Consider the following 17,500-nt stretch of genomic DNA (forward strand, 5'->3'; position numbering starts at 1 on the left):
TTCAAATGAGCTTTATTTGGATGACCACCACACCATAGTAGATTGCCTGTTATTGACAAGATAAACATGTCTTGGGAAATGACAAACTGTGCGTTACTTCCATGTTCGTTAGCAGTATCCGTTGGTAACAGAGGGAAATGAGCTAATTAAAGTGGGCGAGCCCCAAACTCATCGCGGAGGCATCAGATCCAGAAGCCACAGAGCGATGGTGGCGGCCATGTCACCAGGCAGGAAACGGGCCCTGCCAAAGTCCCTTTATTTATCCTCGGACCATCACACACAAATAACACCCACACAGATGATCTCATCATCGGCGCTTTCGCTGGCCCTCCTTTGCCAAACCTCCTGTGCAATTTGGAGGCGGTATTCCAGACATGTCCTTTATTGATGGAGGAGGGTATGATTTAAATTCCTGATTGAACGGGTGATTTCTAAAATTGGCATCTCCCCGAAGATCCCTCGAGCTGAGGGACCATTGGAATCCCAGAGGGAAGGCCGAGTGTAGCCCAGGCACAGATGAAAGCGGTTTATGAGCTGTTCATCAGGACTGGGGCTGGGGCTGGGACTATGGTAGGGGCTGGGGTTGGGACTGGGAGGCTCCAGACTGTAATTCTCTTATTGCTGTAGGAGATGGACTGCACGCTCAATGTGCTGTGACAGAGTGACAATGATGACAGGTCCCTACAGCAATGTCAGAGTGCCAAAAAGAAGTGTGTATGTGTGTGTGTGTGTATTTGTATGACTCTCTGTATGGCTCTGTCATTGATTTTTAACAGCTGTGAGCAATTTTTCAGTTCATAGACTTCTGTTTAACACTGTGTGTGTGTGTGTGTGTGTGTGTGTGTGTGTGTGTGTGTGTATGTATGTGTGTGTGTATGTGTGTGTGTGTATGTGTGTGTGTGTGTGTGTGTGTCTGTCTGTCTGTGTGTTTGCCTTTCCCTCAGGTGTTGGACTGGATTGAGAACCATGGCGAGGCCTTCCTCAGTAAACATACCGGTGTGGGCAAGTCTCTCCATCGTGCCCGAGCACTGCAGAAACGCCATGACGACTTTGAGGAGGTGGCCCAGGTACAGTAGCAGCATCATAAATCTAACACATTAAAACATTTCTCAATAATGCACATAAGAGATTTGTTCGCTGCCAGATTTGCCGTGAAGAATAGTTGGAAATCATCTCTGAGCAATTATAGTGATTCATGTTTAGTCATCCTCCTTCCTTGGTGTGATTTAGCCCAATGCACCCCAAGCTTGGAGTTCTGTCTTTGTGCGAATGCATTAACATTCCCCCGTCTGCAACCACTCATTTCTGTCTACCCGCAGAACGTACTTCCCCCTTCAGAAGCTGTTTATTTTAGCTACCTTGAGAAGCTCTCAGATCTCTCATCGACTCTAACGAGCCGTGGAGAGACAGGTTGTTGTGTGGTCATAGGTGTGGGCGTGCTCCGCTGTGCTGCGCAGTGCTGTGCTCTCTGAGTGATGTGTGTGTGTGTGTGTGTGTGTGTGTGTGTGTGTGCGTGTGTGTGTGTGTGTGTAGTGGGTAATACACACACCGCCGTGCGATTAGCTTTTTAGAGAACTCGCTAATACCTGCCAGAGCAACAGATGGAGCCAGTGAACTGCACAGCGGCGGAATAAAGGCTGTTCAGTTTGCGCTCACTGGCTTTGTCAGAGTCTGTTGTTTCTCCACAGTGAATCATTGGTCGATTGTGTTTTTTACTCTCTTACATTGCTTGCGTTTGTATCAGAGCGTGTTCACAGATGGCTGACTTTTATGATGGTAGATACGGCCGTTGTTTGGTGTGAGCGTCAATGATACGTACTAAAATGCCCAGATTTACTGTTCATTATAGTTCCTTGTAAGCCCTGGCTAGGTGATTGAAACGAATGTATGAGTGCAAACATTTCCCAAAGAGCAGTTGCTGAATGCCAGGCCGTGGGCTTTCAAACTTTTTCATTTTAACTGACGGGGTTTTATGGCGTTTGGCAGAACTGTCTCGTTTTTTTTTTCTTTTTCTTTTTTTCTTTCTTTTCTTTTTTTCTCTGCAGCAAATTGTTGCTGCGTTCCGCGCGAGTATAAAAGGAAGGCCAAACAAGCGGGGCCCTGTACTGGAACAGCCTGGAAAGCGGCTCCTCTGGAAAGACACTTATGCCTGCAGTATCCGCCATGGACAAGGCTGCTGTAAAAGGAAATTTACCATAGAGAGAGAGACCACTGCAGGACTATGATTTTTGGAAAGTATATACCATGAGCGGCTGTTATGTAGTGATGGTCGTCTACATGTAGTAGAGCACAAAGCGGTGAAACTGAGAGATGCACCATATCTAATGCAAGCATCTCTATCTAAGTAAGGAATTTGGTAGGGTTTATGGGTAATAGATAATCCATAACACAACTGTCATAGCTAATGCTTGCATGCTGCTGCTGCTGCAAGGCATGCTAATCCTGGCATTGTAGAGACACTGCAGGTATCTGTGTTGTGATGGATTTACCTGATGCGGGTGATGGGTGATGCGGTGCTGGAGCCATCAGTGGAGATGGAGGAGTCTTCAGGCCTGACAGGGGGGGAGTTGGAGCAGCATGGCTCCACCGCCACCCCCACCCTTCCTTAACCCCCCCCCCCCCCAGGAGCATAACTCTTCTCTGCTAGATCACTGCATCTGAGGATAAATGAAGCTCCCCCTCTGAGTGATAGCGTCTCGCAAGCCTCTTCAGTTCCAATAAATCTGTTTTAATTGACAGGCTTAATGCATCATTTACGTCCGGGAAAAGAAAAATGACGCTCAGAAACAAAACGTCAGTTAACTGTAGGTTTAGACTAAGACGATAAGCTGTTTCTGTGTCTCTCGTTGACATCTATTATGGACCAGTGTTGGTATTCTTTGAATTCCATTACTCTTGCCACAGATTAGCCGATAAATGGCTGCGAAGACAAGAGAGAACTTTCCTGGATTGCCTTCCTCTAATCAAACATCGGGAGACCCTAATTATCACAGTGGTGGTTGGAACAAGCCTAAGATTAGAGCTCACTGCTTTGGACCGTCTCTGGTGATAACCTCCCTGAAAACAGCTTGAATGACACAAAAGGCTCAAGTTCGCTGACATCTCTTCGAGGACTCAAACGCACCGAGCCGACCGGACACGCGATGGGAATTTGTCTTGGCTTCGGCCGCCTTTAATGGGTGGAGAGAGAGAGAGAGAGAGAGAGAGAGAGAGAGAGAGATAGGTGCAGCTTGTGTTTCTGGCATCTGGCTCGTGAGCGAGCGAGCCTCGTCCAATGCAAGGCTCCCCTCGGCAGGACCTGGAACGCGATGCGGAGAGAATAGAAGAACGTCGAAGCCAAGGGGGTCGCAAAGAGCGGTGCGGTGCGGCGTTTACCCAAACGAACACACCTCTCTCTCTGTTCTCTTTTCTGCTCTCCCGTCCTGGATCCAGGAGAACGGGAGCGGCCTGAATGTAGTTATTGATCGCTCCGCACCTAAAGGGGAGAGAGGGAGGGAGGGTGGGGGAATGTGTAGGGGCTCTCCTGTTGGGATGAAAGCTCCGGGTTTTTAAGGATGGGCTGCTGGGAGGTGGATTAGAGCCAGAGCTCTGTGTGGGAGCTTGTGCTTACAGTATATATGTGTGTGTGTGTGTGTGTGTGTGTGTGTGTGTGTGTGTGTGCCTGTGTGTGTGTGTGTGCCTGTGTGTGTGTGTGTGCCTGTGTGTGTATGCCTGTGAGTGAAGAGAACTACTGAATGAATACGAAGGGAAGAATGCAGAACTTTGTCCAGAAACACCATAGGCCACCCAACCATTCTCTCTCTCTCTCTGTCTCTCTCTATCTCTCTCTATTTCTCTCTTTATCTCTCTCTCATTCTCTCTTTCTCTCTGTCGTGTTCTCTCTCTCTATCTTTCTCTCCATCCATCAAAGTAAAGGAGAGGCTGTCAGGTCAACATGAGCTTCCCATCAATAGGATCCAGCGCTCGATCGTATCCCCCTTCCCCTTAATCCCGCTGAGAGGATTCCGAGCCAGCCTATTCATCGCCTGCCCCGACCCCTGCATTGTCTTCTGCTGTATGGATACAGTGATCCCCCGCTAGTCAATAGCCTCAAATGAGATTTGGGTCAGATCTTAGAGGCACACTGCTATGAGCCCCTGGGCTCATGCAGATATGAAACAGAGAAGGGGATAAGCACTTATGAAATGAAATGATGCCTCAGTGGGCAAGGAGGCAATATTGTGTTCAGTAAACAGTGCAACAACATTGATCTCTGGGATCCAAAGTTGAAAAGCAGCATTCATTTGCAGGGGCTGATGTTTTTGACACGGCACAGTCACCCAGCAAATGGATTTAAGAGGGTCAGTGGTGTGCATTAATGCGACTCGTGGTTTTTTTTTTTTTTGGGGGGGGGTGGATTTGGCTATTTCAGGGAAAGAAAGCGGACTTAAACTTCTCCGATTAACAAAACAGAGCTTAGCTGTGGATAATCAAAGATTAGATGTAGGCTGTGGTGTAAATGGGTGTTGGTGGAAGGCTTAGCCACCGACACTGAGTGGATAGGACTTTAATTGCAGTCAGGTCATTAAGACGCCTTCAAGGTCTAAGACTCTTTCAAGACTCGGGCCAGGTTTAAGGCCTGCTTCAGATCTTGCCCTTGCAAATCCAGCCGCAGGAAATGATGGGTAGGGAGGGGGGTTGCTGTTGTTAGAAAACCCCAGTGAACTTTCTCCACTGATGACCTTTGCGGGTCGGGTCAGGAGGTCGTCAGTCCAGGCACACTCGCATGCCGCGCCACAGAAGTAATCTCACTGAGGAGCACGAGAGAGAGAGAGAGAGAGAGAGAGAGAGAGAGGCAGTGGGTCGAGTGCTGCTCTAGTGACTTGGGTCGAGCCGTGTCCAGAGACAACACTTCTCGCTGCCAGCTGCTGGGATTAGCGCGCAGGGATTTGCCCCTTACTCCTGCTCCCGCTCGCAGATGGCCTTGCCGCATGCTCATAATGGAATTGTTTTTTTAGGCACCCGGACGGGGCCGGCACAAGTCAAACAGCCGGCGAGTGATTGCAGTCGGCATAGAGTGTCCACAACAACAGGCAGACAGACAAGAGAGAGAGCAGTCAGTGTGGGTCAGTGTTGGCTAGTTCAGTGTCCTGCCGTCTGAGATCTGACACCTGGACTGAACTGGAGTTTCTTCACGTCTAGCTGCAACTCTCTCACCTTCTCACCTTTTCCTCTTTTTTTTTTTTTTTTGGTTTCCTCTCTTCGGATCAGAACACCTACACCAACGCGGACAAGCTGCTGGAGGCGGCGGAGCAGCTGGCGCAGACCGGTGAATGCGACCCGGAGGAGATCTACAAGGCGGCGCGGCACCTGGAGGTGCGGATCCAAGACTTTGTCAGGAGAGTGGAGCAGAGGAAGCTGCTGCTCGACATGTCCGTCTCCTTTCACACCCACACTAAAGAGGTAAGCGCACACACACACACACACACACACACATACGCACGCCATTCATCTGCTCAGGGCTCCAACTCTCCTTCTGCACCTACGCTGGACCAGTTTTCTTCTCTTTGTGAAGGATAAGGTGAAATGCCCAGTGTGCTAGCAGCAGATGAACTAAAGGAAATGAACTGAATTCAACTGCATTGGATTTCTTTATGAAGTGTGATGTGAAAAGGCCATGTTGATAATAGCAGTCGACCAGAAAATATTAAATTGAATTGAACTGAATTGAATTGAATTACATTACATTACATTGCATTGCATTGCGCTATACTGCACTGAATTCTATTGAATTGAATTGAATTGAATTGAATTGAATTGAATTGCAAACTAAAACCATTAACAGTACAGCTGCAGTCAGTTAAAGTTCTTATCTGACTTATCTGGCTCCAACAGCTGCATAGGTTCACCCCATCATGCGTCTTGCTCTGCACACATCATGCATTCTCAGAGTTGATGAATGGTGTGAACTGTGCACATGCAGTAATAGAGCTGTTCCACTGCTGTAGTGGGAGTCATAGAGATGCTACGTTGGGTAGAGAAATGTGCGGCAGTACCGAGTGCTCCAGGCGTCAGTGCCTGCATGGGGTCTGTGCTCGCAGTGGAATGGGCGCAGAGGGAAGCATACCAGTCATTCAGAGAGGATCACCCTGAGATTAGTGAGGTATGCCGGGATGCTTTGCTCTAGTTAGCGCAGCCTGATCCGTGCCAGATGTGGGAATGTGTGCAGACACACACCGAGCGTCTGCTCTGACGTGCTCCTCAGTGGCACACGCTGGGATCTTCTGCCGCCGACACACGAGGACACACACACACACACACACACACACACACACACACACACACACACACACACACACACACACACACACACTCGCACACATGTGCACACACACACATGCACACACACATGCACTCACACACACATGCACACACTCACACATACACACACACACACACACACACACACACACAAACACACACACACACACACACAGGGAATGTATGTCTTTTGATGTGGGATTTCTTCTTTGACCTTCACTCGTCTGCCTTCTGCCTTGTAACAATTTCATCAGTGTGCTCTCTGATGAGAGAGAGACCATGTGTGTGTGTGTGTGTGTGTGTGTGTGTGTGTGTGTGTGATTGTGTGTGTGTGTGTGTGTGTGCGTGTATGGTACCTCTGTCACATTGACAAATCACACATCTCCTAGCACACACCTCTCTCTCTCTCTCTCTCTCTCTCTCTCTCTCTCTCTCCATGACTCTGTCCTCCTTTCCTCTAAGCTCATTGCTCTTAATGAGGGGGGCCTGTGAGCCTCCACTGGGGGGGGGGGGCGGGTGGGGGGGATTGGGAGGAGATTTAAAAGCGCTCGTGTAATCTGGTCAGTGTGATGACTCTTCTCTGATGCTGTCCCTCTGATCTCTCCATCTCTGCTCCACACACACGGACCCTGCCAGCTCCTGCAATCACCCCCCCCCCACACACACACACACACACACACACACACACACACTCACACACAAGCTTCCCCCAAAAATAGAGTAGAAATGTCATGTTGTCTGGATAGCCCCATCCATCTCCCAAACTCTTGATCTAGTTGAGCATTTGTTTCGCTGCCTTCAGCCCTAATGGAGACGTCGTTTGTGATGCAGTCCCAGTGATGCATTAGAGCGGCCTGGCGAATGTGGCTCTAACAGCCCAGCTGCCTTGAAAGCCATCAACAAATAGTGTGGGCTCTGTGTGAATGTTAGACGTGCCCACTAAGCACGGTTTTATTGTGTGGGGAAGCCACAGTGCCACTGGATGTAGAGATGATGGTGTGCAGTAGTTAGAGAACAGGCAGGCTATCAGGGTGTTACATGGAGTAAAGACAGAGGAGTTTCATAATTTGGTTTGTAGTTTGCATTCGTGTGTGTGTGTGTCTGTGTGTGTGTGAGTGTGTGTGTGTGTGTGTGTGCGTGCGTGCTTCGATCGGTGCCGTTACTTCACCTTTTATTTGTTTTAACACCCACTCTCCGCTGGCTGCCAAGCGGCTGCCGCACTCCTCTTTCATTTTCAGCTGGTTGGAGATCAGCTCAGCCGCAGATTCTGGCGCGGCGTCGTGCGATAAATATGCTAAACTGCTTAGGCCGCGCTCCACGCCACTCACCGCTCCACGCCGCCGCCAGCAGCCCCGCCGACTTATCCAGGGATCGGTGATGGAGCTGGGTCTGTGTGTGTGTGTGTGTGTGTGTGTGTGTGTGTGTGTGTGTGTGTGTGTGTGTGTGTGTGTGTGTGTAGTGGGGGGGAGTGATGGGGGAAGTGGTGGGAACCATAGGAGACGGACGTGGGCCGTAAATGAGATGCGGGTCACTCCAGGCGAGACAGCCACACACACACAAACACACACTCACACACACACACACACACACACACACACACACACACACACACACACACACACACACACACACACACACACACACACACACTACCCTCTTCCTTTCCTCGGCCACCCTGTGGATGGAAAGTACAGATTTGGAAACCGATGTGATCCAGGAGATATTTGAACACTTGGAGCTGGAAGAGTGTCAGCCGGTATATCAAATGTGAGCCCACTTCAGTACATTCTGGCAGGTTCTGGCGTGTAACAATGCTCAGGAACAACAGCAGGAACCATAAAAGAGCCCAGAGGAGGGGAGCGCCGGCGTGCCAGGAGGCAGGGTGAGAGCAGACTTACCAGGTCTGCTGCGCCACGGGGGTCTCTGGGGACGAGAGGCTGGCTGCCGTCCGGCCAGTCGGTTGGCCTTCGTGCTGGGATGGGGGGGAGGGGGGGGTCTCTAGTGCTGAAAGCTGTCTGTCAAGGAAAAATTTCACTCCATTCTGCCGACGGTAGGCGAGCCTAGCGTTCCGGCCTGCTCCGAGCCAGTTCCAGTTTGCTCAGCAGGTGACTGATGCTTTCTGGCATCTGCTCCCTCTTTCTCTCTCTCTCTCGCTCTTTCTCTCTCTTTTTTCTCTCTCTCTCTCTCTCTCTCAGCAAGGCCTCTCAAATAGAGACGTGGCTCGCTCAAAAGTCTGATCTCGTCAGGGTCGACGTTCTACAACCGAATGGGGCTCCACGCTCACTGAAAATGGCCAATAATGTAACATAGATGGCCATATAATAACCTGTTTTACTCCGTCTTTCAACAATCTTATTTTCCTTCTCTGCCCGCCCACCCAGACCACCGCAGGAGAGGGTATGGTTTTGTCGTCATATTGATCGTCGTTTAATATACTTTATGCTGGACGGACATGAAGCGGCAATTAGGCTAAGAGAAGGCTCCGGTTTGCTGCGTGTGCAGGAAGAGGGCTATTTGCATTCTGCCGAGCGGTTTCGCCGAGGAGACTTTCGCTCACGTCTGCGCCACGCTCCCGCAGAGTGGACGCCCGCTTGGACGGCACCGCCGGTCGAGGAAAGGAAGGAAAACAAGGAAAGAAGGAAGGAAGGAAGGAAGGAGGGGTAGTCAGAGATGAGATTTGGCAGTCACCCCTTCCCCATCCATCCTTTTATCTCCTCTGTTACCACTACATCTTTCCCTCTTACTCTCCCTCTCACTGTCTCATTCTCTGTCCATCTAAACCTCTCTCTCTCTCTCTCTCTCTCTCTCTGTCCATCCCTCTTTAACCCCCCACCCCATCTCTGTCTGCCAGATGTGCAGTGGTGTAGCTCTTTAGGATGTGACTGGCTAATGGGCTGAAAAACTCCTTCTCAGATCCTGAATGTCGTACCAGTGCTGTGGAACAGCAGCAAGCTCACAGGAAAGAGCTCAGCGTTTGTACGTTAATGTATTAATGCACTTGTACTGATCAGAGCGTTGAGCGTTGGGTTGGACACAGATGACCAGTGTGCTTCCTGCGTTGCGTGTAGTGGAGGGGAGTTCTCCGTTTGGAGATGGATTTCACAGAAAACGGACTCTTCAGCACGTATTCCCTCCTGGGCCCTTTCCGCCCGTGCCCTTCCTCTCCTCAACAGGACCATATGGGAGGGACCGTACTCACACACACGGAACGGCTCGAGCACTGCTGCTCTGTGCAATAGTCGAATTTGACTCACTGCCCAGGGTTGCACTCTCTCTCTCTCTCTCTCTCTCTCTCTCTCTCTCTCTCTCTCTCTCTCTCTATCTCTCTCTCTTTCTCAATCCCTCTGTATACTTCTCTCTTTCTTTCTCACGCCATTTCTTTCTCTACAGGCCTAGGCAATCTCAGTCCTTTCCTCATCGGTCAGCCTATTCAATAACATGTCTTTATGTTTCTACAGCAACTGTCTCCCTGCGTTACATATACAAGAAGTCACTGAGAAAGAGCATACTGTAGGCTTATTTGGACGGCCCCTCCGCGATCCATCACACCGATGTTTTGGCTTTGGCAAACATCGCAAAGTTCCCCAAACTACCTTCTCACCCTGCGGTCACCCACCGAGCGTTAATCAGAGTGGACGTGTGCGTGTCACACTCCCACACCTGTGAGATTGTTGTTAGATTGTCGGCTCCCATTTGCCAATTTAGCCCATTAACAGCAACAAGGTCTCTGGACAACCGGTCGCATTGGGCTTAAAGAGAGAAAAGAAAGCCGGCGTTGATGTGCTGTGTAGATAGGAAAGGAATCTATGGGAGTGGGGGGTGGAGGATCTGTGGGCTGACAGTCGGGGGGATTAATTAGCCCTCTGAAGGAGAGCTGGATAGAGATGGATGTTCACATGCTTGCAGTCCTCTGCAACATGTACTCCTCCCCACAGGGGATTAATGCTGGCTGCTTTCATTGTGTATTCTGCTCGTCGACTATGTCTGGTTCGAGACTTATGTCCAAATCTGTGTCATGCAGATCTCCAGATTTGTCTGTGTGTGTGTGTGTGTGTGTGTGTGTGTGTGTGTGTGTGTGTGTGTGTGTGTGTGTGTGTGTGTGTGTGACAGAGACACACATTGTGGTGGGAGTCTGACAGCTATAGAAATGACACAGGCTTTTAATTCTGAGCATGCTCAGAGGTAGAAGGGAGAGTGGTTACTATGGGAACCAGGGAAATGGCAACGCTGTGGCACTTTATAAATGGGTTAACCCTTTGGTGAAAGGGAAGGAATGGATCTCAAGCGCACTTATTCATCAAATGTTGTAGGGGTTTTTCTTCTGTTGTAGGAGTTTTGCTGTTGTGCTAACTAGCTTGTAGAAGCTCCACGAAGTCAAGAGGTGGACCAACAGAGCAAGCCTGTAGAGAGCTCTCGAGTGATGAGGTGAGGTGATTAGATGTAGCTCAGTGATGGATACAAATAGTACAGCAACCTAACTCCCCAGCTCCTAACTCCCCAGATCTTAGATGAGTGGAAGGCAAGCATCTGAGATCTTCTTTACTGACATTTGAATGTCACACATCTCAATTTGCACATCCACAGTGTTCTTACGTTGTATCTTTGTTGACTTGGTAACTTGGGAGGCTTGTTGAAGCTCCCGAAATAGTTTCACGGCTTGTGATAATGACTTCTTAATTCTTTAATCAGATTAAATGATTTAACTTCTGTGGTGATTTGATCTCTGTCCAGCTCAGTGTTATCAATATTGCATTGCAAATAAGGCTGCTAGCGATAAACAGGGCGCCTCAATAGCTCTCCGTGGAAATAATTAATTAGTGTCTTTGAATGATCTGCCAGTCATGGAAATTGAGTTTTCGTGTGATAAGGGAACACTTATTAGACAGCACACGTCAGACTCCTTAAGCATCTTTGGTCAGTCAGTTACTTTCTTTCCATGGAAAGAAAATGCATGTGTATAATGCATGCACGCATGAGCGCATTTTCCATGCCTATTTTCGCTTGGACGTTGTCTGTGTCTGTGAGCCTAGCTGCAGATAGTGCTTTTATGGTCTGACAGCTATAATATTGCTAAGCTATTTGATATTACTTATGACTATGAGGATTCTTGGCTTCAGTGGATGCAGTGGTTCACTGTGCATCTTTTGCTTCAGTGGATTTAGTGATGCTTTGTGCATATTCAATAAGCAAAAGGCTAGAACAAGTGTAGTGGTTAAGGAGCTGGGCTAGCGTGGAGTAGCCTGAAAGTTGTCGGTTCAATTCCCGGCTTCCACCGCTGTGCCCTTGAGCAAGGCACTTAACTCCAAGTTGCTCCGGGGACAATGTGATCCCTTGTAATATAGCTGACGTATATAAGTCACTTTGGTCAAGAAGTGTCTGCTAAATGTAATGTAATGTAAAGAACAAGTTTGAAACTGTCCTGTGTCCTAGACTATGACTCGTGTAAAGCAGTCTAATGAGACTGTATCTCAGGTCAGGAAAGCTCACCATGCTTAATATTATATTACACTCTTGACTTCATCTAATGCTTCAGTGCTGCAGTGAACATAATTTAACATGTTGGAGTTACCCTCTGACCTCCAATACACCTCAAACGATGCTGTCTAATGGAAGTGTATCACATGTCATTCTAAAAGCTATATGCTGTATCCATCCACCTTCCCTGTGAGGAGCTGGTAGGTGATGCATGTGAAGGCTCTTAAACCCCGCTGGCTGCTTGCTGACTTGGGCAGAGTCTCTGGGCTTGCGTGAGGCTGGTGCTGAAATGAAGATGAGGGTGGCACGCAGCGTCCACAGCCAATTTGCTGCAGTTTTGATTCAGTCGCTCGGAGTATTGTGTATTCAAGGTCCGGTGCGCTCGGATGAAATATTAAAGCCATGGTCAGTTTTGTCATTAATTATTTAGATAATGAGAATACTGATTGCTCAAACTGCTGAATGTATGTTTTAGATGGGGCAACTACTGGGTACGTGCGAGATCTCCGCTCTTATTTGAGTTGAACGTTTCTAAAATCACTCTCCACTAATCCTCTTAACTTTACAGCAACTGCCGGTATGTTTTAGCTAGACTTACAGAGTTGTTTCTGATTTATCAAATCCATTGGGACTCACTTACTGTGACACAGCCCAAATAGAGGGAGTGTGCATAGGCCTAATGTAGCCACACACACGCACACATGCACACACACACACACACACACACACACACACACACACACACACACACACACACACACACACACACACACACACACCACAATCCTGGCGTGTTAATTAAAATGGTGTCTCATGTTCATATTCCATTTAAGTGGGTGAGGGTACAGTTGTCTCCCGAGGCCTTTATAAACCAACACAGTGTGACTGTGAATGTAATGCTGATGATCTTTCAGCATCTCTATTTTCACTCTGTTAACACCATCACAGCTGTTACAATGAACACAAACAGTACTGAGGAGCTGCTGTGCACGTGTGTGTGTGTATGTGTGAGTGTGTATGTGTGTGTGTGCGTGCATGTGTGTGTGTGTGTGTGTGTATTACTGTAAGGGTTTTATCAGCTAGTTGTCAAGTTGGCAATGTTGCCACCAACAAGTCGACTTGTTGACAGCTATTATGAAACTTGTCAACTGGTAAGAAATAAATAAATGTGAAACCCTCAGTGTGTGTGTGTGTCTGTGTGTGTAGGGGGGGTTTTGTTTTTGAGTGCACATGTGTATGTGTTCAAGTGTATGTGTTCCATACTGTATACATACATGTAAATGTTTACCCTCTCTCCTTACCTCTCTCTGCCTCTCTCTTTCTTTCTCTCTTTCTTTCTTTCATTCTCTCTTTCTCCCTCCTCCCTCCCTCCCTCTCTCTCTGCCCAGCTGTGGACGTGGATGGAGGACCTGCAGAAGGAGCTGCTGGAGGAGGTGTGCTCCGACTCGGTGGACTCGGTGCAGGAGCTCATCAAGCAGTTCCAGCAGCAGCAGACGGCCACGCTGGAGGCCACGCTCAACGTCATCAAGGAAGGGGAGGACCTCATCCAGCAGCTCAGGTGAGCCAGGGCCACCCGGCCCCCACCACCACCACCACCACCACCACCACTACCACCAAAGAGAGCACCGAGGCTGCATGGAGGATTGACTAGGCCCAGCGAGTTGCTAACTGCCATGCAGACATAAGCTGCCGGATAGAGCGGTTTACTAACAGCTCCCGCCATAAAGAGTTTAGGGCGGCATAAGAAGAGATCAGGGAACGTGGGGTGTTTGTAACGTGCCCAGGAAGTCCGGAAGTAAACCAGCAGGGAGGCCGAGAGTTGTGCGTGCCGAGACGAGGCGGGTAATTTTAGACAACATTTATCAGAAGTGAAGCTGCGCTCCTGTAGTGAAGAGGGAATTAGTGGTTCAAAACGCTCTTTTTCTCACGCTGTCTGGCTCCAATGCAAAGTGGCACCTCCGTTTAATGCACTGAAATGAACTCAGTCATGTACCCTCAAATGCGAGCCGAGTAATTTGCCTCTGCTCCACACGTACGGCTGTTTTTTTGGAGTAGTCACTGTGTCTAATGTCTTGTCTGCGCGTTCGGTCTAAATTTGACGCCCAACGCTGGAGCAAGTGTGCCAGGCTGACAGAGACTCCCTGTGTGGTGGAGATAGTTATACGCTCCCACTACAGTCATCAAAAGCAATCAGCTGTTTTATGGTTCACACACGCGGCTTTGGGAGGCAAGGTCAGAGGTCAGAACTTATGCTCACTGGTGTCATCTATGGTCAGTTACCGAGGAGTAATAAAATGCATGTATTAGATTCAGTGCATTGCACATTACAAGCAGAAGACTTTTGACCTAAGATGATGCCTGTATTGCTGTGCGGTTGGAAAATTGAACATCTAATTCATAACCGTGAATCATTCATTCTCCATGCAGATGTATTAACTGATTAAATATAAAGTGGTTGGCATAAGTGGATGTCATGCTTTATTACATTTTTAACAATGCATATTGATTGGATTGAATTGAATAGAATAGAATAGCTTTGTTTTTATTGATCCATGCCAGTTTTTCCTGTGACATAGATTAAGTGCTTGAATGTGCTTGTCTCCTCTGAATCTGTGCCCTTTGTCCATCGGTCTGCTGTGTGACAGGGACTCGGCCATGACCAGTAACAAGATGCCCCACAACAGCTCCATCGCCCACATCGAGAGCGTGCTGCAGCAGCTGGACGAGGCTCAGGGCCAGATGGAGGAGCTGTTCCACGAACGCAAGATCAAACTGGACATCTTCCTCCAGCTGCGCATCTTTGAGCAGTACACCATCGAGGTGAGGCACAGAGACAGGAAGCAAGGAGAGAGAAAGAGAGGGATGGAAGAAAGAAATAGAGAGAGAGAGAGAGAGAGAGAGAGGGAAGGAGAGAGTGTGTGATAGACAGACCGAGAGAGGTCAGCATGTCTTGCATCTGTATCTTCAAGCACAGCATTGGCACTTTGTCCTCTCTACATAATGGTGGAGCATGGATAGAGAGAGAGAAAGAGAGGAAGGAGAGAGAGAGGGAGCAGAGGGAGGATAGAGAGAGAAAGAGGGAGAGGGAGGAGAGAGAGAGGGAGGACAGGGAAAGGAAATGATGAAAGGCTAGAACTCAAAGGCTGCAGGGAAAGATTATGCGTTATGCTTTCTGTTGTTGTTTGCTAAAGTCATCAGGGTGGGATCTTCATCTCAATGGAAAGCTTTGTCAACGTCAGGGGAGTCCTGAGATCAATAAACACAACGAGGTTTTAAGAAATGAAAGAAAAAAGAAATCCAGAAAGACAGCAGGAGGAGAAAACACATTTGTGTGTGTGTGTGTGTGTCTCTCTCTGTCTCTCTTTCTTTCCTCGTGTGTCTCTCTCTATCTCTCTCTTTCCTTGTGTGTGTGTGTGTGTGTGTGTGTGTGTCTCTCTCTATCTCTCTCTTTCCTTGTGTGTGTGTGTGTGTGTGTGTGTGTGTCTCTCTCTGTCTCTCTTTCTTTCCTCGTGTGTCTCTCTCTATCTCTCTCTTTCCTTGTGTGTGTGTGTGGGTGTGTGTGTGTGTCTCTCTCTCTGTCTCTTTTTCCTTGTGTGCGTGTGTGTGTTTGTGTCTCTTTCTCTCTCTTTCTCTTTTTTCCTTCTGTGTGTGTGTGTGTGTGTGTGTGTGTGTGTGTGTGTGTGTGTGTGTGTGTGTGTGTGTCTCTCTCTCTGTCTCTCTTTCTTTCCTTGTGTGTCTCTCTCTCTTTCTTTTTCCTTGTGTGCGTGTGTGTGTTTGTGTCTCTTTCTCTCTCTTTCTCTTTTTTCCTTCTGTGTGTGTGTGTGTGTGTGTGTGTGTGTGTGTGTGTGTGTGTGTGTGTGTGTGTGTGTGTGTGTGTGTGCGTGGGTTGGGGGTGTTTGAAAGAAGACGCAGAGGGGAAGACAGACGGAGGAAAGTGAGGAGGGGGACTGAGAAGAGGAGGGATGAAGGGGCTTCCCCTGGGGAAACGGAGATTGGGGCTCAGGTGGCGTGCGTGCGTGTGTGTGTGTGTGTGTATGTGTGTGTGTGTGTGTGTGTGTGTGTGTGTAGGAGGGGAAAAGGACAGATGTGTGTGTCAGAGGTAGCGGAGCTTGCTTCTGCCCTTTGCTGTAAGGGGGCTTATCCAATAAGCCAGTGTTGCTAGGGAGCGGTTTTTTGGGGTTTGTGGGGCGGCTGTGTGTTGCTCGGCTGATTGACAGCTGCTACGCTAATGAGCACTGTCATGCCAGCTTGTCTTGGCTCTTTGTGCAGCGCGCGCGTCCTTAAGATGCCTTTCCAGAGAAACTCACGTCTCTGATTCACCTTCATCTGTCTGATGGAGTCACTGCAGAAAGAAAAAAAAAAACAACAAGAGAAAAGAAAGTGACAAAACATGAAGCCATGAAAGCCGTGATTCACTCTGAGAAGTTCAAAGTCACACAGCCAGCCAAACACACAGACAAACACAAAGGGTGCTTTTTAGTTTGCGCTGGAAAAAAATACAGTAGGGTCTCTTTGCCAACAGCCAGCTACTCTTTGCTTGTTGTTGTTTTTTTCATTGTGGTCCAGACCTCAGCAGAAGCTTACAATAATGGCTCTTTGTGTTTTGAATAAAGCATTTCACCCTCGGCTACCTCCGATCACACCACATTAAGCCCACATACATACAGCATGCGCGTACACCACTGCATCCTGCGCGCCTCATTGAGCAGGTGAATTGCCTGAGCTGTGGGGGTCTGAACAAAAGGACACACTCAAGAGGGAGGATGCCCAGCCTCCAAGCACCGCAGGTGTGTGATGCTGTATCTTCTGCCCTCTCTCTCTCTCTCTCCCTCCCTCTCTCTCTCTCTCTATCTCTTTCTCTCTCTCTCTCTTCCTCCCTCTCTCTTTCTCTCTATCCCCCCCTCTCTCTCTCTCCCCCTCCCTCTGTCTCTCTCTATCTCTTTTTCTCTCTCTCTCTCTTCCTCCCTCCCTCTCTCTTTCTCTCTATCCCCCCTCTCTCTCTCCCCCTCCCTCTGTCTCTCTCTATCTCTTTTCTCTCTCTCTCTCTTCCTCCCTCTCTCTCTCTTTCTCTCTACCCCTCCCCTCTCTTTCTCCCCCTCCCTCTGTCTCTCTCTATCTCTTTTTCTCTCTCTCTCTCTCTTCCTCCCTCTCTCTCTCTTTCTCTCTACCCCTCCCCTCTCTTTCTCTCTCTCTCTCTCTCTCTCTCTCTCTCTCTCTCTCTATCCCCCTCTCCCCAGGTGACGGCGGAGCTGGACGCGTGGAACGAGGACCTGCTGCGGCAGGCCAGTGACCTGGGCACGGAGGAGCTGGGCCAGGTGGAGCAGCGTCTGCAGCGGCACGCCGAGCGCAAGCTGGCCATGAACAACATGACCTTCGAGATCATGCAGCAGGGCCAGGACCTGCACCAGTACATCATGGAGGTGCAGGCCTCAGGTGAGAGAGAGAGAGGGGGGGGGGGAGGGAAGGGGGGAGGAGAGGAGAGGACAGGAAAAGAGAGGAGGGGAAGAAGGAGAGGTGAAAGAAGGAGAAGGAGGGAAGTGAAGAGGTAAAGGAGAAATAGGGAGGAGGGAAAGGAAAGGAGAGGAGAGGAGAGGCTAGTTGCCAAGAGAAGAGAGAAACTGAATAGGGAATATGAGGAAAGGGGGGGATTGGAGCTAGGGCATGAGTTATGGATGATGAAAAAGAGGAAAAGGATGATAGAGAGATGATGAAGAGATGCATGAGA

At 48.9% G+C, this 17,500-nt stretch overlaps 1 protein-coding gene across 1 annotated transcript in view; it reads left to right on the forward strand.

The window, feature by feature from the left end:
- kalrna (kalirin RhoGEF kinase a) overlaps nt 1–17,500 on the forward strand; it is a 150,585-nt gene that overhangs the window by 77,870 nt on the left and 55,215 nt on the right. Inside the window, exons 11-15 of the mRNA XM_076263576.1 lie at nt 945–1,067; nt 5,251–5,442; nt 13,164–13,333; nt 14,421–14,595; nt 17,013–17,208. Coding sequence (XP_076119691.1) covers nt 945–1,067; nt 5,251–5,442; nt 13,164–13,333; nt 14,421–14,595; nt 17,013–17,208 — 856 coding nt within the window. The remainder of the gene's footprint in view (nt 1–944; nt 1,068–5,250; nt 5,443–13,163; nt 13,334–14,420; nt 14,596–17,012; nt 17,209–17,500) is intronic.

This window comes from Alosa pseudoharengus, unplaced genomic scaffold (assembly GCF_046254945.1).
Source record: "Alosa pseudoharengus isolate Yale_2024_CS ecotype anadromous, Long Island Sound unplaced genomic scaffold, YU_APseudo_1.1 YU_APseudo_1.1_scf_3, whole genome shotgun sequence".
NCBI classification, from domain to species: Eukaryota; Metazoa; Chordata; class Actinopteri; order Clupeiformes; family Clupeidae; genus Alosa; species Alosa pseudoharengus.